General features: G+C 61.0%; 1 protein-coding gene across 4 annotated transcripts; it reads right to left on the bottom strand.

Moving 5' to 3' along the window:
* Positions 1-449: 449 nt before the first annotated feature.
* Positions 450-18,623, bottom strand: PANK4 (pantothenate kinase 4 (inactive)). 4 transcript variants are annotated; one of them, XM_054443771.2, is made up of 19 exons: positions 18,111-18,266; positions 13,612-13,694; positions 12,995-13,209; positions 12,617-12,800; positions 12,223-12,315; positions 11,705-11,858; positions 11,012-11,193; positions 10,387-10,468; positions 10,034-10,134; positions 7,455-7,610; positions 6,238-6,350; positions 5,886-5,973; positions 4,708-4,859; positions 3,561-3,616; positions 3,271-3,320; positions 2,610-2,714; positions 1,980-2,080; positions 1,769-1,837; positions 450-972 (listed from the first exon to the last, which is right to left on the bottom strand). In XM_054443771.2, exons 1-19 carry the CDS (start codon positions 18,256-18,258, stop codon positions 759-761), a joined length of 2,346 nt encoding a protein of 781 aa, XP_054299746.1. In that variant the 5' UTR covers positions 18,259-18,266; the 3' UTR covers positions 450-758. The 4 variants fall into 4 exon arrangements, 3 of the variants coding, with proteins under 3 accessions (XP_054299746.1, XP_063516308.1, XP_063516306.1); XM_063660238.1 differs by lacking the exon at positions 18,111-18,266 and adding an exon at positions 15,051-15,169; XM_063660236.1 differs by lacking the exon at positions 3,271-3,320 and having other exon boundaries at positions 2,610-2,680; positions 18,111-18,623.
* Positions 18,624-19,115: the final 492 nt, after the last annotated feature.

The following is a 19,115-nucleotide window of genomic DNA, read 5'->3' as shown; positions in this document are numbered from 1 at the left end:
CTGCCAGCTCCCCCCAGCCACGCCCACCCTAGCCACAGAACAGGGCCCCGGGAGCCTGGTCCCAAGGCCATAGCAACAAAACCCACGCGGTCCGCACAGTTCCTAGCCGGGTCCACGTCAGCGCCTGGCTGCCTGAGAGCCCTCGAGGGTGATCGATGCCGAGGGCTCCTTTCCCAGGCTCTCGAGTCAGGAATGCTGCTCAGCACCCACACATCCCGCAGGCGCAGGGGGAGGGTGCTGGAGGGACGAGGGTGGCCGAGTTGGTTCTTCTGGCCCGGAGTGGTGAGAGACGCAGGGGCCCGGGGCCAGGGGGTCTGTGGGGCGGCTGGTGCTCGTTGCCCACGAGGTCCAGAAGCAGCGCAGGGAAGGGCTCCCGCTCTGGGCTCCCACCATGGGAGGAGTCGGGAGGGGCCCCTGCTCCAAAATAAAACAGTGCAGATGGCTCCGGCCTCTTTTAAAAACTCTATTTGGTGCGTGCCCACGGCGCTGCGTCCTGTCAGGCATACCTGTATAGATCTCTCTATTTATATATATATATATAAAAGGTTCTTTAGCAGTTAAATAGATTCCTATACGAATGTCCCCCAGGACAAAGCTGCGTCTTGCCTCTCGACCACACGCATCTGTGCGGGCTGGGGCGTATGTGCCGTGTCACGGTAGCACAATATAAATATGTCGATTTGAACGCAGTTTCCCTGTGGTGGTAAAAACACATTCCTGACAAGTGACAAGCGGAACAGTCCGGCAGCCGCAGTGCCTCACTCGGCCGGGACCTCGTACTTGAAGATGACGCTGAAGAGCCGGCCGCCCAGCCGCTCGGCCAGCCACGCGTTCTTGATGACGGCCAGCTTGAGACTCTCGCAGCGCAGGGCCGCATGGTAGTTGGTGTGGACGGCACGGCCCATGCCCTCGATGACCACCAGGTCCGCGCCACGCTCCCGCACCAGTGCGGCCAGCCCCTTATCCAGGCGGCTTTGGGGAGGAAGAGGACAGTGAGACTGGGCAAGCAGACCCCAGACCCCACTTCCCATACAGCGCAGCGACCAACGTGAAGGCTGAAACCCCCACCACTCAATTCCCTGATGTGGAGGCCTCCAAACCCAGCCTCCGCCTGGTAGCTGCCTCAGCCCGGGGCCTCCTCAGAGCAGCAGCTCACGCAGGGCCAGAGCAGCTGCAGCTTGGAAACTCTGCCCTAGATCTCCCGCGAACTCTAGGGATGGATTCCTTGTCATTTTCACGCCCTCCTTGTTGGTGAGAGTGGGGCTGGGACACAGATGAAGCCAGCATTGGAGAATCCCACCAGGCAGAGCACACCAGCGGCCCCGGCACTCAGAACCTGCTCATTTAAGGGGTTCCTTCCTCCTCTGCAATCAGGAGGACAGACAGCACCACATACAATTGACTAATGACCTCCAGAACCACAGAGCCTGGCATCTATGTGGGACACGGAGGTGACAGACACCAGGCAGCTGCCCAGGTCGCCCTCAGCCTCAGCTGAGTGGCCACAGGGACACTGGCCCCTCTTGCCCCAAGTCCCCCAAACCAGCCCATGTGTAGCCACCTCAGACCCTGAATCCATTCACCCTCCCCAGGCCACTTTCAGGGATGGCTTATCTGTCCCCTCCTGAGGTCAATCCAGGCCTGGGGGTCAGGAGAGGCCGCAGGGGCAGTCCTGAGGTTGGTGTCCTGCATGCACCTGGATGCAGGTGCATGGCACAGAGGGCACAGAGCCCAGGAGGGAGAGAGCAGGTGCAGGGTGCGGGGTTACCTGAGGTCGAGGCATGGGGAGCTGGAGCCCGTCTGCACCAGCAGCAGCCTCTCTTCCCGGAGCGCGGAGCTGCCAGACACAAGGTGGTCAGCGCCCCCAGGAGAGTGGCCCCCGGGAGCTCCCAGTTCAGTGACAATCCCCATGGCCTACTCTGCCCAGCTGGTGCCCCTCCCCATCAAGGCCCCCCCCAGCACTGCCCGCCAACACTCACTGCACGACAGGGTCCATGCCTGCAATGCGCTCTGCCACGATGAGGGACTCGCTGTGGGTCACGTCGTTCAGGGCGGGGCCTGAGTTGCACGCCAGGATGACCTGCAGGAGGAGGGCCCAGGCTCTTTAGGAACCTATGCTGGCCCAGCATGGCACCTGCGTGCACCCCGGCCTTCGAGTGGCTGGACTGGGTGAGGGTGCTGTGCCCAGAAGGCCTGGCCAGCCACCTGCCGCTGAGGAGCAGGGACCTCGCTTGACCTTGCCACTCTGTGGCCCCTGGGAGGGAGCTGAGCCAAGGGGCAGAGCCGAGTTTAGAACCTGCCCTTGGGACCTGCCTGTCTCCTATGGGCATGAAGTCACAGCCCCAAAGCCTCCTTGCTGTGAGCTCCTTCCAGGAGCCTGGCATCAGCCCTGGGCTTCAGCACATGGACCCTCAGCCTGAGCCCGGGGGGGCTGGGAGCCTCCACCCCATCAGATGAGGGCTCTGGGCCACCTCCCCCGTGCTGCCGCCTGCACCTACCTGCTGCGTCTGGAGGAGCCCCGACCACTGCCAGAGGCCCACAGCGGCGCCAACCCCACCAAGAGCAGAGAAGCCCAGGGGAAGGGCCCCACCCACCACCTCAGCACTCACCTCTGTCCCTCTAAGGAGTAGCTCCCTGACAAAGGGGAAGACTCCCAAAATGATGTCTATTCCACTGTTATCTGCGAAAATTAAGGCACATTTATGAGGGGGCCCCTGTAAGACAAAACCAGGACGTTCAGTTGGGAACAGGCGCATCCAAGCGAGTCAGACCCCACCCCTGCCACCCGTCATGCTGCCCTGCAGGGGCCGAGACTGGGGGCTTCAGGGCCCCAGAGGTGCCAGGGATGGGCTGTCCTACAGGAGCCGAGACCAGGGGCTTCAGGGCCCCAGAGGTGCCGGGACTGGGCCGGGCTGCAGGGGCTGAGACCGGGACTTCAGTACCCCAGAGGCACCGGGACGGGCCAGCCTGCAGGGGCTGAGACTGGGGCTTCAGGACCCCAGAGGCGCCAGGGACGGATTGGCCTGCAGAGGCCAGTGCCTGTCTCTTCTGGCAAGGCTTTGTGCCTAGAGCAGGTGACCTAAGAAGCAGTCACGACAGGAGGGCAAGTGTGGAGCAGGGGATGCTGAGACCCTTGGCTCGCAGGACGGTGAGACTCTAACAGGAGGGGAGGGCCACCCGAGGCAGCCCATGCCCACCTCCTTCCAGTGACCACCCCCCCTGGGCCCCACTGTGTCCCCAGCAGCAGAGGCGGGAGGCCCCTCCACATACCTTTAATCTCTGAAGCCACTCGCTGTAGGAATCCACAAGCCAGGGTCTTTCTGAGACAGAGAGAGGGACACACGATTAGCCCGGTGCTCCAGGTCAGGGGTCAGGGAGATGCATCTTCAGGTGTTCGTCTCTCCAGGAAGCAAGTTCTCCCCACCCCCGAAGCCCAGCTGACAGGGCCTTGAGCAGGGGAGGTGCCTGGACCCCGACCGCGACTGCATTCGCTGTTGCAGAGAACGCCCAGGCGCGGCCCCAGCACAAGGCACGGCCCCAGGTTACTTGGCCATCCGTACCTTGTAACTTCCTCTTTGCTTCTTCAAACCCAAAGCAGGGGTCGGATTCAAGGACACTGCATGGAGAAGGAGAAAAGAAAATTAAAACAACAGAACGAAAATCTTCAGCTACAGTGCTCAACGTGAAGACCCCAAATCACTCCCAGGCGGGACAGGGGCAGCTGCTCAGCGTGAAGACCCCAAATCCCTCCCAGGCGGGACAGAGGCAGCTGCTCAACGTGAAGACCCCAAATCCCTCCCAGGCAGAACAGATACAGCGTTCTTGACATGCTGTGATCAGCAGAAGGCTCAGGGGGCCACCAAGCGAAGGTCTGAGAGAGCACAGGCTGTTTCTCAAGGTGGACTCGGAGCCACCGGGCCAGGGAAGCCTATCGGTGACTGGCAACCGCAGTATGGTCCCTGTGCTCGGCACCCACGCAGGCGGTGTGGGGAGACCCCAGCCACAAGGCCAATCTCATGCATCAGGACCCTCCTCCAACGCTCCTGACAGGTTGCGGGAGGGGCCTGTGTCCCAGAGGGGCAGCCATGGTTGGAGGCGGCGTTCTCGTCTATGTCTGGAGATACGAGTGGGACCCAGGGAGGGCGGAGAACCCAGGCATTTCCCTCCAGCCCCACATGAAAAAAAGCAGGGACCACGAGAGGTGGTGTGGCTGCCTGGGGAGGCCCAGAGACTGGAAGCAGCTTCTTTGGGAGTGAAGGTAAATTATGGTAGGGATGGTTCATTTTCAAGATTCAGAGCCCCAGGAGACGGCGCCATGTGCTAGACACCTGCGTGTCCCACAGGCCAGTCTAGGGGACTCCTTTGCAAAGCACCCTTTGATCATCACATCAGAAATGTTTAATTCCTACCACGCATAGGAAACATGAATTTGGATTCCAACAATAGAAAATGCCAGCCCCGATTTTCAAATCCACACCCCTAGGCCTCCGCGGCACCCGTGCTTAAGGAAGGGGCCTCCTCAGAGCCTGAGGGGACAGACAAGGGCGCCGGGCTCTGCACAGCCCCTGGGCCCCAAAGCCCCGAGCCATCAAGCCACCAAGTGCCACATGACCCCCGAGGGACCTGCTCCGCCTCCTTGCACACAAGCCTGGGGCAGGACAGGGACCCACAGGCTGCAGAGCCTGCCCCGAGCCCGCAGACACCTACTCAGACACGGCTTTGGCCCCCCAGTCGAAGACGTTTCCCGCCAGGAGGCCTTTCACCAGCGCCAGCTGCCGCTCCTCCCAGCCCAGAGCGTCCAGGGAGCGCACGACCCCGGGGAAGCACCTCAGCGCCACGCCGTTCTCCCGCTGCTTCACCTGTGGAGAGTGCCAGATGCCAGGCCTGAGTGGAGACGTGGCCTCAGCCCACAGGGCTGCTCCTGGCTTTCCGCCAGGCTGCGTCTCTACAGGCCCTCGGCAGAGACCACCCTGGACACCTGCCAGGCCCAGCCCGTTCCAGATCACACCCCTCGGGATCGAAGACCCAGGCCCACGGGACCCCACCAGGCACAAGCCTATCGGCTCCGGGACAGCGGCCAGCGCGCAGCTGCACGGGGCTCTGAGGATGAGGCCCAGGACAGCTTCAGCCCCCATGTGACTGAGCAGTGGGTGAAGGGAAGGACAAGAGTGGAGGACACGGCCCCCACAGGTACCCACAGCCCTGGCCTCAAAACCCTCGACACCCAGACTTCCCCTGTCACGAGGCTCGGTGTGTGAGGGGAGGGAGGCATGGCGCTGGCCCTTCCCAGAAGAGGTAGGAGGAGTCCATGCCTCCGCGGCTGCCCGCTGCCTCCTGGCAGAAGGGGCCAAGGAGGGCTCTGGCCGCCAGACTTGGGGAAGCAAAATGGACGCCTGGAAAGGCCCACCTCAGAGGGCTCCCACGGCCCTGCACGTTGCCGGGATAGGAGGCCTCCTTAACTGTCCAGCCTCCTAGGAGGGAACGGAGGTGGTCCAGGGGTCCAGCCCCTCCCCATGAGGGGAAAGCAGTCCCCAACCACAATCGCCCACTCTCGCAGAAGCTGGGAGGCCCTTGGCTCCTGCAGGCAGGCAGCCTGCGTCTCTCAGGAACACATCCAAACTGGGGTTCACACCCTTCTTCTCTAGTCACAGCAGTCCCCACCCCTAAGTGGCCCCAGCGTCTGTGGGGGTAACACAGCTCCTCAGCAGATGCTGCCAACAGAGGCCCTGGCTATTGTGGTGCCAGGGCTGGAGTTGGGGCCGCTACCAAACTGCATGGCCTCAGACAGGACAGGATGCCCCGAGCCAGTGGGACAGAGACAGCACGTGCGGTGCCAGCGGGACGGGGACAGGAGCGAGCGGAAGGCCAGGGCACACTGCACTTACTTTGGAGTAGGGATCCGGGAAGTTGAACTCGTTCAGACAGTGCTCCCTGGTGTCCAGCAGGCTGCGCACAGTCAGGGTCCCATAGGCGCTGGGGACAGACACGGCGGAGGGCGCTGAGCAGGGCAGGCCGAACACCCGCCCGTCTGCCATCCTCGGCTGTGCCACGGACGTCCTCGTGAGCCCGGCAGTGCAAACGCCACTTGAGGTGGGGCCCAAGGGGGCTGTGCCACCAGGGCCCACACCCACCCCCAGCGAGCTGGGGTCCGAATGCCAACATCACGACACTTTCTCAGAGGTGCAGGGGCCCTCTGGATGGAAGAGGTGGCCACGCACCGGGGTGCTGGGCACTTACAAGGGCTGCTGCCTCAGGGTCTGAAGCTTGTTCCAGTACTTCTGCCGGAACTTCTCCGCCCTCTCGGCTGCATCCACAGAGTCTGGCTGGCTCGCCACTGCGCGCTTCACTACCTGCCAGCGACAGAAGGAGGGGATCAGTCAAGCGCTGGCCCTGCTGCTTGGGAAGTCCCCACATGTGACAGCGGGAGGCTCGGACAGGGTGGGGGCCAGCTGTGGGGGGCTGTCTGGGGCAGGGTGGGGGCTGCCCATGGGGGGCTGCCCAGGGCAGGGTTGGGGCGGCTGTAGGAGGCCTGGCGCAGGGTGGGAGCCAGCTGTCAGGGGCTGTTTGGGGCAGGGTGGGGGCTAGCTATGGGGGGCTTCCTGGGGCAGGGTGGGGGCTGCCTGGGCTGTGGTCAGGGCAGCTTCTACTGGAACAGGAAAGGCTGACGCTGACAGTTCACGGTCACCCGAGGCTTCCCTTTGCCATTCGCCCCTCCCAGTTGCCCTGGGAGGCAGGAGCAGGAGTGACCTTGGTCCCTCACCACCCAGGAAACCCGAGGCCGAGACCCATGTCCTCACACTCGAGCCCCCATCCTGTGCCGGGGACAAGGGGCTCTGGACACTCAGAGCTCACTCCGGGTCCTGGGCAGGGCTGGGACTCCTCCCTCAGGACAAACCCTGGCACGACCCAGCCTCTCCGAGGGCTTCATGAAGAGTGCATGTTGCTACTGGGGCTCCCTGGCCCCGAGTTGAGCTCCTGAGGGGCAGCGTGGCCCAGGGCCTGGCATTTGCTCCACAGGACCAGCCCGGCCTTGGAGAAGGTGGGACGCAGGAGCCCCAAGGTGGCCTCACTGGGAGCTTGCTGGGGCTGAGCCTCACCCCATCCTCAGAGTCAGGGTCCCACAATGCCTCCCGCACCTCAGTCACACCTCAAAAGAGCAGAAAAGTCTACTAAATTGCTTTTTGAAGGACTGTACTAGCTAGCAAAAGTATCAGCTGCCCTTAAAAGAAACGTGCCTCGAAGACGTCACGTCCTCACTGACCCACCAAGTGACCAGGAGCGGTATTTTTGCCTGAGAAACAGAAATCACCCCTCTCACACTCAGACACAGATCGAGGGGTTTCTGGAAAACACTGGCCTGTCCCCCTTCGCCACCTTGGCTTTGCCCCCGGAGCCTTGGAAGGTTAACCCGGCCATGGCCTTGGAATCGTCTAGATGGCACCCGGAGCCCTCACCCCATCCAGGGCCTCCTCAAAGCAGGTGAGCCAGTATTTTCGGGCCAGAGCATCATCAGTGAGGTCCACCGTGTCGGGCACGTAGGAGGGCGGGTCCAGGAGGAGCGGCAGGTTAACCAGTGGCCTCTCCAGCCGGTCCATTTCCAGCAAGTCAAACTGGAAGACAAGCAGTGGTAGGGTAGAAACATCACCATGGTTCAGAACGACCTAAGCCACGCTCAGAAGCTCCCACTCTCTCTCTAAGAAGGGAGATGGACTGCCTTCTTCCGCCACGTTTCTGGGCCACAGACGAGACCCCCACCGGGCCCTCTTAGCTGCCCAGCGGCCTGAGCCGGATACCTTGGCTTACCCCCTGGCCTGGTTTGACACTGGGGTTGCGTCTGCTCCCACCACACGCCCCCTGCCCCCATCACCTCCCCGCTGCAGCCACGCCTCCCCAATCACCGCTGCAGTCACCCTCCCATCACCCCTCCCCCACCATCCCTATAGTAACTCCCTCCCCCATCACCAACTCCCTGCAGTCACCCCTCCCTGTCACCCCTACAGTTTCACCTCCTCCCGTCACCCCTGCAGTCACGCCGTTCCCACCTCTGGTCCTCCAGGTGGCCGTGTCTGCACACAGAGGTTTGGGGTTCTTTCCTAAGCGCCAGGCAGTGTTCCACCTCGTGCGGGGCAGGCAGCCCCCACACCCCACATGCACCCTTCTTCCTCCACGGCTGCCGGGCCTCCCAGCATGTTCCGTCCGTGAAGGGCTATGGCAAGGCCAGGCCACTATGCAACCAGGGCACCCAGGGGCCACCTGCACCCAGCACAGGCGCGCTCACGGGCCCTGCTGGCTTTTTCTACCTCATGCCGGGAGGAACTGAACTGAGCTGAGCCGACGCACACACCAGTACTCGGCTCTCTGCACGCTCACTGCAGCAGCCGCTGCTCTGGGACCAGAGGGGCTATGAGGGGAACCGTGTAGCTGGCCGCCTCTTCCCACCCTCTGGTGGCTACCCCACAGGTCACACGCTGGCCCTCTGCCCTTCTCCACTGGGGCACCGCTGCCGGCAACTCCTGGGGCTGGAGAAGCAGCCTCCGGGTGGGCAGGGACCTCCAGAGCAAAGGGGACGCCTTCCAGGTGGGAAACCCACGCCGGGCAGAAGCTCCACGTGGAAAAAGCCAGTGACTTCCCAAAGCCAGTGCAGAAGGTGGCAGGAGCCCCACGTTAACTACCACGGACCACAGCCAGGATCGCCTGGTGCTGCCTTGCCAGGTCGCAGGCTCCTTCTATCCTGACAAACGGGTTCAAATCTTCGCTTTGACTTTTTTGGACAATCGAAACTGAAATAAATGACTCCATCTCTCTGCATGTCAGTTTGATCCTCAGTAAGGCGGGGGCCCCTCCTGCCTGGCAGGGCTGTGCCACTGGTGGGGAACCAAATAGGTAACAAGCGCCTCCTGAACGGGGCCCCCGAAGCACTGTGGCCGCCCACGCAGTCATTCCAGGTTACAGTCCAGGACATTTGGCAAATTATGCACACTTGGCAAATCAGAAACTGAGGCTGGAAGACACCAAGCCCCTCTGCCCAACACCAGGGCAAAAGCTGAGGGCCTGGGGCTCTGCCAGGCCCCCAGAGCCTCGCCCCCACTCCCCCGCCTAGTGCGGGCAGTGGGAAAGGCAGACCAGGGCTGTGGCCAGTGTGGTGCATCCGTGCGGGGCTGTGGCCTGGTGTGAACTGCAGGACCACACAAAAGGGAGGCGCCCTCCTGAGAAGCCAAAACTCAACAAGTCGCGGTCTTGAAAATACTGACGCTGAACCCCATGTCTACAAATGACAAGCAACTTCTCGCCAACAATGCCAGCAGCCTGTCCTGAGGGGTCCGCCTAGCTTTGTGCGTGACCTCAGGTTAACTGCTCACAGCTACAAAAGGAACGAGCCCCACGGGGGGTACGGTCGAGGACCGTGACAGCCTGTGACATGGGGCAGTTCCTGCCACGTGGGGCTGTGCTGGGGGCATCCCATGTGGCTGACGCAGGTCCTGGTGGGCGACCCTTCTGGAGCAGCTCCAACTCAGCAGACATGGAGTGCTTCTCCTAGCCCGCCAGTGCCACCCAGCTCAGGCCAGGGCAAACCCACTGGGGATCCAAGGAATGAGCCAGGACGCCCCGAGGAAAGCAGACTGTAACCATCAGCCAGAGCGCGCGGCAGGGCGCACAGTCCTAGGCAGGGCCCTGGGTGGCTCCTGCGGTTTCGGGTTTCAACTCCAAAGTGGACAGGCCTTCTGGCGTGGGGAGAGGCCCCTGTCACCCCTGAACTTTAGCAATCTCTCTGCCAAGGCCGGATCACACAGACTCCATAATTCCTGCTGAATGTTTCCAAAACACGAAAGCACCCAATGAGGGAGACAGCAAAACAAGCCACAGCGTCCTTCTCTTGCCCCTAGTTATACCCCAGGTCCATGGGAGGATTCGCCATGGGCAGAGGCGCCTTTCAGCCGGGACAGCCACGAGAGGCTTCGCTCAGGGGCAGGGGAGGTGAGTGCAGCACAGGCTGCTCCCCTGGGGCCTGGGGCGGCCAGAGCCCACTACTCACGGTGCCACTCCGCGCCCGCTGCGCCGGGCCGAGCTCGGGTGATGTGCTCATCAGCCCGGAGCTGCCTGCATAGTTCTCTCCCCAGCTGTACTGGTTAGGATCTGGAAAGCAAGAAGCCAGGTCACTTGCGTTAACCTTGCCCTCGATTCAAAAGCAAGAGAATGGAGGAGGAAAGGGTATAAAATCGCTTATTAACTAAATTGGTTATATGTTAGACACGCCCGCTGCTGTCACTTTCTGAGGACTCACGCTCCCTAACCCCACCTCCACCCTGGGCTGCCCTGGCCTGGAGCACAGGCTCAGGCCACAGCTGAGGCCCCATGCCGCTCGGGGGCGCCAGCACCGCGACTCACTGTCCTGCTCGGCTCCTTTCAGGAACGCTCCGATGGCTCCCAGGTAGCCTTCGTGCCTCAGAAACAGCGCCTGCACTTCTCCCTGACGCGGCCAAAGCACACGTGCTGCTGTCGGCCCCACACGACACCCGGTGCCTCCGCAAACCAGCTCAACGTGCGCGGGCCTCGCACTGCGCAGCCCAAACCCTCGAAGAGGCACCACGGCACCCACGGCATACTTGCCAGTGGAATCGCGCCTGGCGCCAGAGAGTGGGCTGCTGTTTGAAGGAAGCTAAGGGTGAGACAGCTTCTCCCATGCAGCGAGTCCCTGGCCCACAAGTCTCTGCGTCAGGCACGTGGGTGGGTGCGCCTCTGCGGGGGAGGGGCACCCTGACCCCAGCGCAGATCAGCAGGCCCACCTGGAGCTCTCTAGAATGCTCATCACTGGTGATGTGCTCAGACTCAGGTGGCCACGGTGCCACAAAATGTAGGCTGCCCAGAATCTGCCAGAAGGGAGGTGTGCTGGGCTACTTGGCCCCCACCCTCCAGGCCTCCCTGGGGGTGCTGTGGTGTCTAACCAGCATGACTGATTGTGAAGATCCTGGGGGTCCGCGTTAGAGGCTGGGGAGGGCGGCGCGTCCGTTACCTTGGAGAAGAAGTTGATGCTATAGGTGATGGTGCGCATGGTCACGGGGTGGCCCCGGATAAAGAAGCCTCCAAAGTACACGCGGTCCAGGCTGTGCAGCCGCGCGTGGAGGCAGGCCAGCTGCCCAATGTCATTGCTGATCATGTGCAGCAGGCTCTTGGCCATGTCTTCTTTGGAAAACTCTGCGGAAGCGAAGGAAAAGGCACTCATCTCCAAGTACAGCAAGCGCATGATGGGAGAGCGAGCAGGAGAGGAGCGGGGGAGAGAGCTGAGTGGGGGAACTGGAGCCCAAGCACGGGAGGGAAGGGGGAGAGAGCTGAGTGGGAGGAGAGTGGGAGAGAGAGCTGAGTGGGGGAACTGAAGCCCAAGTGCAGGAGGCCGCGTGTGATGTGTGAATCATTCCTGGACGGATTAGGCTTTGTTTTCAAGGAGGAAAAAACCCAAACTGCTTTTCCTAACTCAGGAAACTGTTTTTTCTTCCAAAACCAAGACCGTGGCATTTATTTGACGACGTCCTGAGCACTGGGCCCGCGCTGCAGCGACTCGGCAGGAAGAGGTCACAGGGCTAACTCCCAAGACCCCGACTCTCCAGGGAGCGGGTGTGGGAAAGCAATGGTGGGGGAAGCTCCTGTCCGCGAGACCCCAAGTGTCCCTACCACCCTGCTCTCTGGCGGCAGAGGCCGGGGCGGGCACCTTGGTCGGCGGTGGCCGACTTCCCGAAGCTGCTGGCGATGAGGTTCCCGCTCAGCCCGAGCGTCTGGTGGGCGCCGCCGTAGACGTCCCGCACCAGCATGTCCACATTGCTGTGCTGGCCCCTCGAGGCCAGGTGCAGGAGCTCGTCAAACTTCTGCGGTACATGGCGAGGGGGCGGGTGAGGTGCCAGGAGCTGCTGGAATCCCCACGACCCCAGAAACCAAGCCCACAGCAGGAGGCACGCGCGGGCAGGGGGTGAATGGGCCCTCATCGTGTACGACCAAAGGCAGGAGGCGGCAAGCCGGACCCTCGGGCCATCCAGCCAGGAGAAGCTCTGGCTACTGGGACACCCATCCCTCAGGGCGCAAAGAGCGAAGCTGCAGAGGCCAGAGACCCACCAACGCGAGTCAGGAGGGAGGCCCGGAAGCAGCTTTTGCACCTCCCAGCCGCAGGCCTTCGGGGGGAAGGAAGCGGACATCTCCGCAGACCCTGGAGGGCCTCTGGCAGCTGCCGCGTACCTTCGTTTTGGTGAGCAGAGCGCCGAGCCCCCAGAAGGTGCCGCCTCCAATGGAGCTGCCACCGACCCACTCGAACCTGTCCTCCGTCTCCACCTGCAGCAGAGCCAGTGCAGGTGCGTGCTCAGTGGGCCTCAGCCACACAGGCTCCCCCGACCCCGCCCCGTGTGCTGCAATGGGGTGAGCCCCGCCCCCACCCTGGAACCGCCAGTGGGAGGACTCGCACGGCCAAGCCTGGGGGCGCTGATGCCCCTCCCACAGCGGCTCTGAGCTCACGGACTCGCCCCCTGCCCACTGGGCCCCGTCCATGTGCCCAGCCCTGGCTCCCGCACACAGCGAGGGCTTAACAAACTATGGCTAAACCATCCACTCATTCATTCATGAAGCCGGGTCTTACCTTCACGATGGAGACTCCAGAGCCGATATTGACAAGAAGATAGGGGAAAATGTGGGGGTGGTTGGTCTGGAACCGGAACTCAGGGTCGGAATCCTTCTGGTACACGAACGCCTCATGGGGGATGTTCTTGAGCACGAAGTTGCACCCCTTAATGAGGCACGTCATCACGTCCTCCTTGTCGACTCTGAAAAGGAAGCGCCAACCCCTTAAAGAGTCTGGGCCGCAGACAGGTGCAACCATGCAAGCCTGCCTGGTCCCAAGGGGCAGCCATGCCCCATGCGCGATCCGACACACGAGCGCCAGGGACGCGGCTCTGGGACACCCAGGGACTCGGGGGCAGACACATGTTCCTTTCTCGCCCTTGAGGTCCCCACTCACTTCAGCCGCAGCTTCTCTTCGATGAGGTCCTTGAACTTGTAGGCCCCGCCCCCGGTCGCCTGGATGACCTTGGTCTCTGTGTTGACGAGATGGTCTTTAATGAAGTCCAGGCAGGCTTCGATGTAGGTATTCTCAAACTTAATGAAGTGCAGTCGAGCAGTGATCTCTTCTTGAACTGAAATCTCGTAGGGCGGCTCATGATCACGTTCTGTGTCCTAGAAAAGAGAGCAGGGGAGGCCGCATGTGTGTGGGGCACCGCGCCGGGCCGGGCTGTGCACACCCTGCCCTAGTGGAGCTGGCCGTTCACGCCAGCCTTCAACCAGGAGGGGCTCTGAGGCAGAATCCTGGGCAAGAGGGAGGAGCCCAGGACCGCGGCGACCTCAGGGCCACCCAGCAGGAGCAGAAGCCTCCCCCGGAGGAGCACAGGCCGGTGCAGGTTCCTGCAAAGGATCTTGAAGGGACACGGCGGGAGGCAGGAGAGGCTGTCGGTGCTAGAAACTCCCAGGACATTGAAGTCGAGGTCTGCAGCAGCAGAGGGATGACTGAGAGACAAGCGCCAGGTCCAAGACGACAGCGAAGCAGCTGCCCCGCCCCGGGTGGCCACCGCGCAGGCTCACCTTTCCGGAGTGGTCGAAAGACCGCACCTTGGCGACTTTGTGCTGTACCGTTGAATAGTAGGCCAGCTTGGTCAACGACCCGCCTGCAGGGGAGACACAAACCGGGCAGGATTCAGGACCAGGTCACAGCGGGGCCTGGGGGTCCATCCCCCACACTCTCTGGGTGTCCTGGACACTAAAATCTCTGTGGATGAGGGGTTTGGGGCTACTGGAACTTAAAAACCCTGTGGGCACAAAAGAGAGGACGGGAAAACGAACAATCAAATGTACGCTTTTCTTTTTCAAATTCTGCTCCTCCTCAGCTCCCTGACCAAACTGAGCTCAAGAGGTCCTGCTTCCCCTTGGCACCAAGGCCTGCAGAGGAAAAGGAGAGCTGTCTTGCTTTGGGTAACCTTGGTTATCCTCACTGCTTTAAGAAAATTCAGTTTCAAGTGATCTTGCTAATAACCCAAAGCGATAAGCTGACAAATCCAGGCTGTTTTCGTTTTAAGAAGTACACCCTCAACCGTCCCTGCTCACAAAGGAGGCTCTTCTCACAGCCCAGGGCAGTAACGGGGCCTGAGCAGCTCCCCTACCCTGGAGAGGCAAACGGTGCCGCTGGCTACTCTTGAGAGACTCCAGGCAGAAAATGCAGCCCCAGCCCCAAAAGTAGCCAGAAGTCGGAGGCCACCAAAGTCTCTTTCCCCACAGGCCAAAGTCTCTCTGATGTTCTCGAGAAGCCCTGGGGCTTCCAGGATGCTGCCTGTGATCAAAGGTTGAATAAATATCAGGAAATGGAAGGGGCTCTATGCACCTGAACCAGGTTCACGGAAAAGTGAAAAGATTCTTGGAGAAGGCCTTTTCAAGGACAAATTCTTCTAAGTTAAAAAAAAAAACACGGACATTGTTGAGGCTACAGTTGTATTCATAGATTTGAAGCTCCACGAATGACAAATAGAAAAAGAAACAAAATGTGTGACTTTAAGTGCATTTCGCGGTGCTATGGTGACTTAACGGAGTGCACTGCGCGGTCCTATAGTGATTTAACACAGTGCATTTCTTACAGGGCCTGACAAAAAAAGGCAAAAATCCCACATCACGAGAGTAAGGAGGCTAAAGTTATTTTCAAATTATTGTTTTTTGACAAAATACTATAAGGATGTCTGAGAAAAAACACTCAAGTCAGTAAATAGATTTGGAAACACCAAGAAAACAGCCAACGCTGTTCACGTAACAAAACCCACCGTGTCCAGGCCCCACAACAGCCGTCCCATGGCACCGCCTGCCTGGTGGTGAGGGCAGGCTCCCCGAGGGCCGGCGTACAGTCTGGTGGACGAGTCACAGGCTCAATCTGATCCCCTGGCCTGTGGCTTTAAGCCTCCTTATCCCTTCCCCTGCCCCCAGTCCCAGCCAGGCCCGGAAAGTCTCACTAAAACGCACCACGTTGTCTGTCGACTCACCTCAGTAAATAAATCGTTTTCCAAAACGACAGATGATGCAAAACGATGAAGATCTATTTTAAGAGACTCATCAAAAGTCACTATAAACAAACTCTCAGGTCACAGAAATCCAGTTTCAGGACCTGGGTTCTTTGTGTTAAATACACGCCCAAACAGGATGTACTGGGGTGGGGACAGCGGTGGGGGTGGGTTGGTTTCTCCAAGATACGCATCCTCCCTCCCCAAGACCCCTACACGGAGAAGCCCAGCAAGGCCAGTGTTCTATCTTCCTACTCCCCACACCCAGGGCGCGAGCGGCACACACAGCAGGGAGATCTGTTAGAGCAGAGGGAACCATCTGCGGGCGGGGACCCTTCCGGACTGAGCTCAGGAACCCCTTGGAATCACAGCAAACTGCGCCTGGCAAGGAGTGACAGGAGTGCCCCCTGGCGGCTCTCCAGGCTGCCCGCGCTCTGCCCTGAGGCCAACAGCTGGTGGGGGAAGGGGGCTTCCCAGAGGTTTGGTCACCTGTGCTCTTCACACTTGAGCCATGGCCTTCCAGTTCTCCCTGTCCCACAGACCCCATCCCCTCTGCCATTATCTCTGGTCCTGTGTTCCCTCTTTGGGCACCAATGGAGGGCAGGACAGCCCAGCAGACACCACGGCCCCGTGGCCCCTTCCTGTCTCACATGCCTCTGAGGAACCCTCCCCACGGCCCGCAGAAACCTAAAATCAGATCAAAGCTGCAGTTATGTTTTGAGAAATACAACGTCCCTGCTGCTTTCAAAGAGGTGAATCTGCTCAGCAGACATCAGCGTCCCATCGAGAGGAAAACCGCTTGCCAAAACACAGGGCAGGTGAGCTTTCCTGGATCCGGAGACATGGGCAAGGGAAGAGGAAACGGGAGAAGCCTGCTTTTAAACAATACTGTTGACAAGCACTTTGGCTTTGAAGGTTCCTGGGTTGAAGACACTCCACCCTGAGCCGTGGCCTCCCAGCAGCTCAGTCAGGAGTAACAAACAAAAGGTCTTCTCTCAGTATCAGTCAACAGGTCCTCTTAAGAACCAGAGACACAGGACCCAGATGCAAGGAGAAACTGTGAAGAGGGGAAACAAATACCAGCACTAAACAGACCTCTTAGAGTGTCCTTCTACCAAGAAACCCCTGGGCTCAGCCTGGAGAACAGGCTGGTGCTCCAGGGCCCTCCAGGGCTGCGACAGCCCTTCCTGGACAGCCCCAGCTCTGCGGCTTCACTGGCCTCTCGGGGCCACACAGAACATCCACGGTGAGCCCTGTTCTCCTGGCCATTCCCCAAGTGACTTACGCAGGTCAACTGCAATTGCATTTCAGAAACATTTAGTCCCGACTTGTTCCCAGTAACAGAATCCCCCAGTGTAAGGGCAGCAGAACCCTGCAGAGCACACGCTCTACCAGGCCTGAAGGTCTCAGAAGGCTGAGGAGCATGGCTGGGAAGCCTCTGGCGAAGCCTGCGGTAGACAATCCCCTAGGCTAGGGCTGCAAGCTCAGCACCTGCAGCCCAATAACCAGTCAGTCCCAAGTCCTATCAGGGGTCCCTAAAGATGCTACCCACACGTCCTCATACCTGGCACCACGCCACACCCCCTAAGAAGCACTGCCTCTCATAAGCTCACTGCAAGGTGGGAACCAGGACCTACAGCTGCTTCCATTCTCATCGCCCCCCACTTCCCTAGAGGACACCCTTCCCTGGCTGGGCATCTCAGAGAGATGGTGACACCAACAACCCCGAGGACACCACAGCAGCAAACACGTCAGATGCACCAGGAGCACACAGCTCAGAGGGAATGGCCTGGGTCTCTCTGAGTCCCAACTTTTCCAGGGAGGTGGGAAGCAGTCAGCGGCAGGCCCATTCATCCCAGTATTTACTAGGCGACAAAGACAGGTTAGGCATCCTTTTGGGGGCTGGGGCTACAAGACACACCGCTGCTCTTGTGGGATTCACACACAAGCGGACTCAGCCTACAGCCCAGATGAGTGCTAAGAGGGAGAGGTATGCGAAGCCGCAGCGGCTATTCAAGGGGGGTTTCTCCCGGTGAAGCTGCCCCCAGGAAGCCCTCATGCCTGAAACATGGGCAGAGTAGGAGAGCAGGGAGTGGCTGGTTCAAATCCTGGTTCTGCCACTTTCTAGCCCGATGACCCTGGGCAATTTAGTTCACCTTTCTGGGCCTTAGTATCCTCATCTGCGAAAAGGAAGTAATATGCGTTCCTCCTCTAGGGGTGGCTGGGAGGTGTCCGGGAGTCAGGAGCGTGGGAAAAGGGTCTAGAACAGAGCCTGGCCCGCCGTCATTACTGAGAAAACAGCCATCAGGCAGGAGGGTCTGCAGCGGACCCTGGAGAGGCCAGGGCAGAAGTGCAGGCCACCTTAAAGGCCACGGAAGGCACGGGTGGCTTTTAAACCAGAGGCACGAGTTCCCAGGTCCCACGTCCACGGCCGCCTAAACTCACGCCCGGCCTCCACTCTCCAGAGAGCGGGGCCTGTGCACGGACTGTCCGGCCCGCGGGCCACAGCTGGCCAGGCCTCGGGAACGCGCGGCCTTTTCGGGGCCACTCTGCCAAGGGCTTCCCGCCGAGCTCGTCCTCGCCTCGACCAGAACTAAGGACCCCAAATCTCAGGGCAGCCACCAGCCAAGCGGCGCAGCCGGGACGCCAAGCTGCCGATGCGGCCGAAGACATAAAATTCCGTCTGCTCCAGGGCCGGGCTGGCCGCCGACCCTCCCACCTTCCGGCGGGTAACGCTGGACCCCGGCCCACAGCCTCCCAGGCGGCCGCGCGAACTACCAGGCCCGGCAGGCCCCGCTCTGGTCCCTGCGGCGCCTGCCGGTAGCTGTAGTCCGGCCGTCGCCCCGAGCCCGCGCATTGGCGCCCCTGCGGACTACAAGGCCCGTGAGGCTGTGCGCGGGCCCGCGGACTACAAGGCCCGTGAGGCTGTGCGCGAGGCCGGCGCCCCCGCCCTTCGTCCTTCCCGCCGCCCCCGCTCGCCGGCCCACCGCCGGCGCCCCGCCCGCCCCCGCAGCCCGCTCCCGGCGCCCGGCCTGCGGCTACCTATGTCGATGGCGAAGCGCTTGGCGTTCTCCAGGTTGCGGAAGATCTCGTCGGGGGGCAGCGTGATGCTCTTGTCCAGACTGTCCCCGCTGCTCCCGCTGCCGCTCGCTCCACACTCCGCCATTTTGAAAGTGCCCGGCCAGCTCATCAGCCATGGAGATATATGCGCATATATTTGACTGCCAAACGCCCCCTCGCATAGATTATGTTAATGAGGCGCCGGCCCCGCCCCTTCCCTCCCTCACCCCCGGCCTCTGAGGTCTCGGCCGCTACAGGGCGGGCTAGGGCCAGCGCTGGGCAGGGGTCCGAGAGGCCCCGGACTGCGGGCGGGCGGGTGGTTATCCTCCAGAGATCGCGCATCAGCACAGAACATCTGGATTGATGTTCTTTTACCGCGCTGTCCACAGGCTTAACTCAAGTGCTCTGAGCCCTGCTGAGGGAGGCCGCAGAGGCCGCCCACCTGCTTCTAAGGGGGCACGTGGGTCTGCAGACTGTCAGAGAGCCCTGCCCTTCAGCGAGTGCCTGCTGTAAGCTTGGCCCTGCACGCCAGGGCGAATGTGATACGGTCTTTGCTAGGGTGACTCAATCCTGGCTTCCCAGGGGCGTGGGACTTTCAATGTTAAAAGTCCCATGCAAACCAGAGGAGTGGGGAACCCTGCCCCGCCTGGGAGGAGCCCCAGCCTGGCATGCACCTGCGGGTAGGGAAGACGTGTGCTGTAATGGCGATCCGTGGAAAGTGCTGTGGTCGGGGAAAGCCAGGCAGACTGCCTGCGGGCAAGACAGGTGCCTGGGAGGCTGCAGGAACAAGCCTCGGAAGCAGCTGGAGCCAGGACAGGGGTATAGGTGGGGCAGGCCAGGGTTCCAGGGTGAGTGGTTGGGAAGCCCTGCTGGCATGAAGAGATGCATCTTCTCCAGAGGCTCTGGGCGCCTTGGGAAAGAGCCCAGTGTTGGAAGCAGACAGATCAGCCCCTCCCGGGTAACCCGGGGTCATTACTGCACGTCTCT

The sequence above is a fragment of the Pongo pygmaeus genome, chromosome 1 (genome assembly GCF_028885625.2).
Source record: "Pongo pygmaeus isolate AG05252 chromosome 1, NHGRI_mPonPyg2-v2.0_pri, whole genome shotgun sequence".
NCBI classification, from domain to species: Eukaryota; Metazoa; Chordata; class Mammalia; order Primates; family Hominidae; genus Pongo; species Pongo pygmaeus.
This window is presented reverse-complemented; position numbering and strand designations above follow the sequence as displayed.

Bases quoted from the DNA above. Each gene is read 5' to 3' on its own strand.
- PANK4 (XM_054443771.2), bottom strand. From the start codon at position 18,258: ATGAGCTGGCCGGGCACTTTCAAAATGGCGGAGTGTGGAGCGAGCGGC. The intron at 11,859-12,222 runs GTACGCGGCAGC...CATGTACCGCAG, and splicing joins CTCTGCTCACCAAAACGAAG to AAGTTTGACGAGCTCCTGCA. The intron at 5,974-6,237 runs GTAAGTGCCCAG...GTCTGTCCCCAG, and splicing joins ACCCTGAGGCAGCAGCCCTT to CGCCTATGGGACCCTGACTG.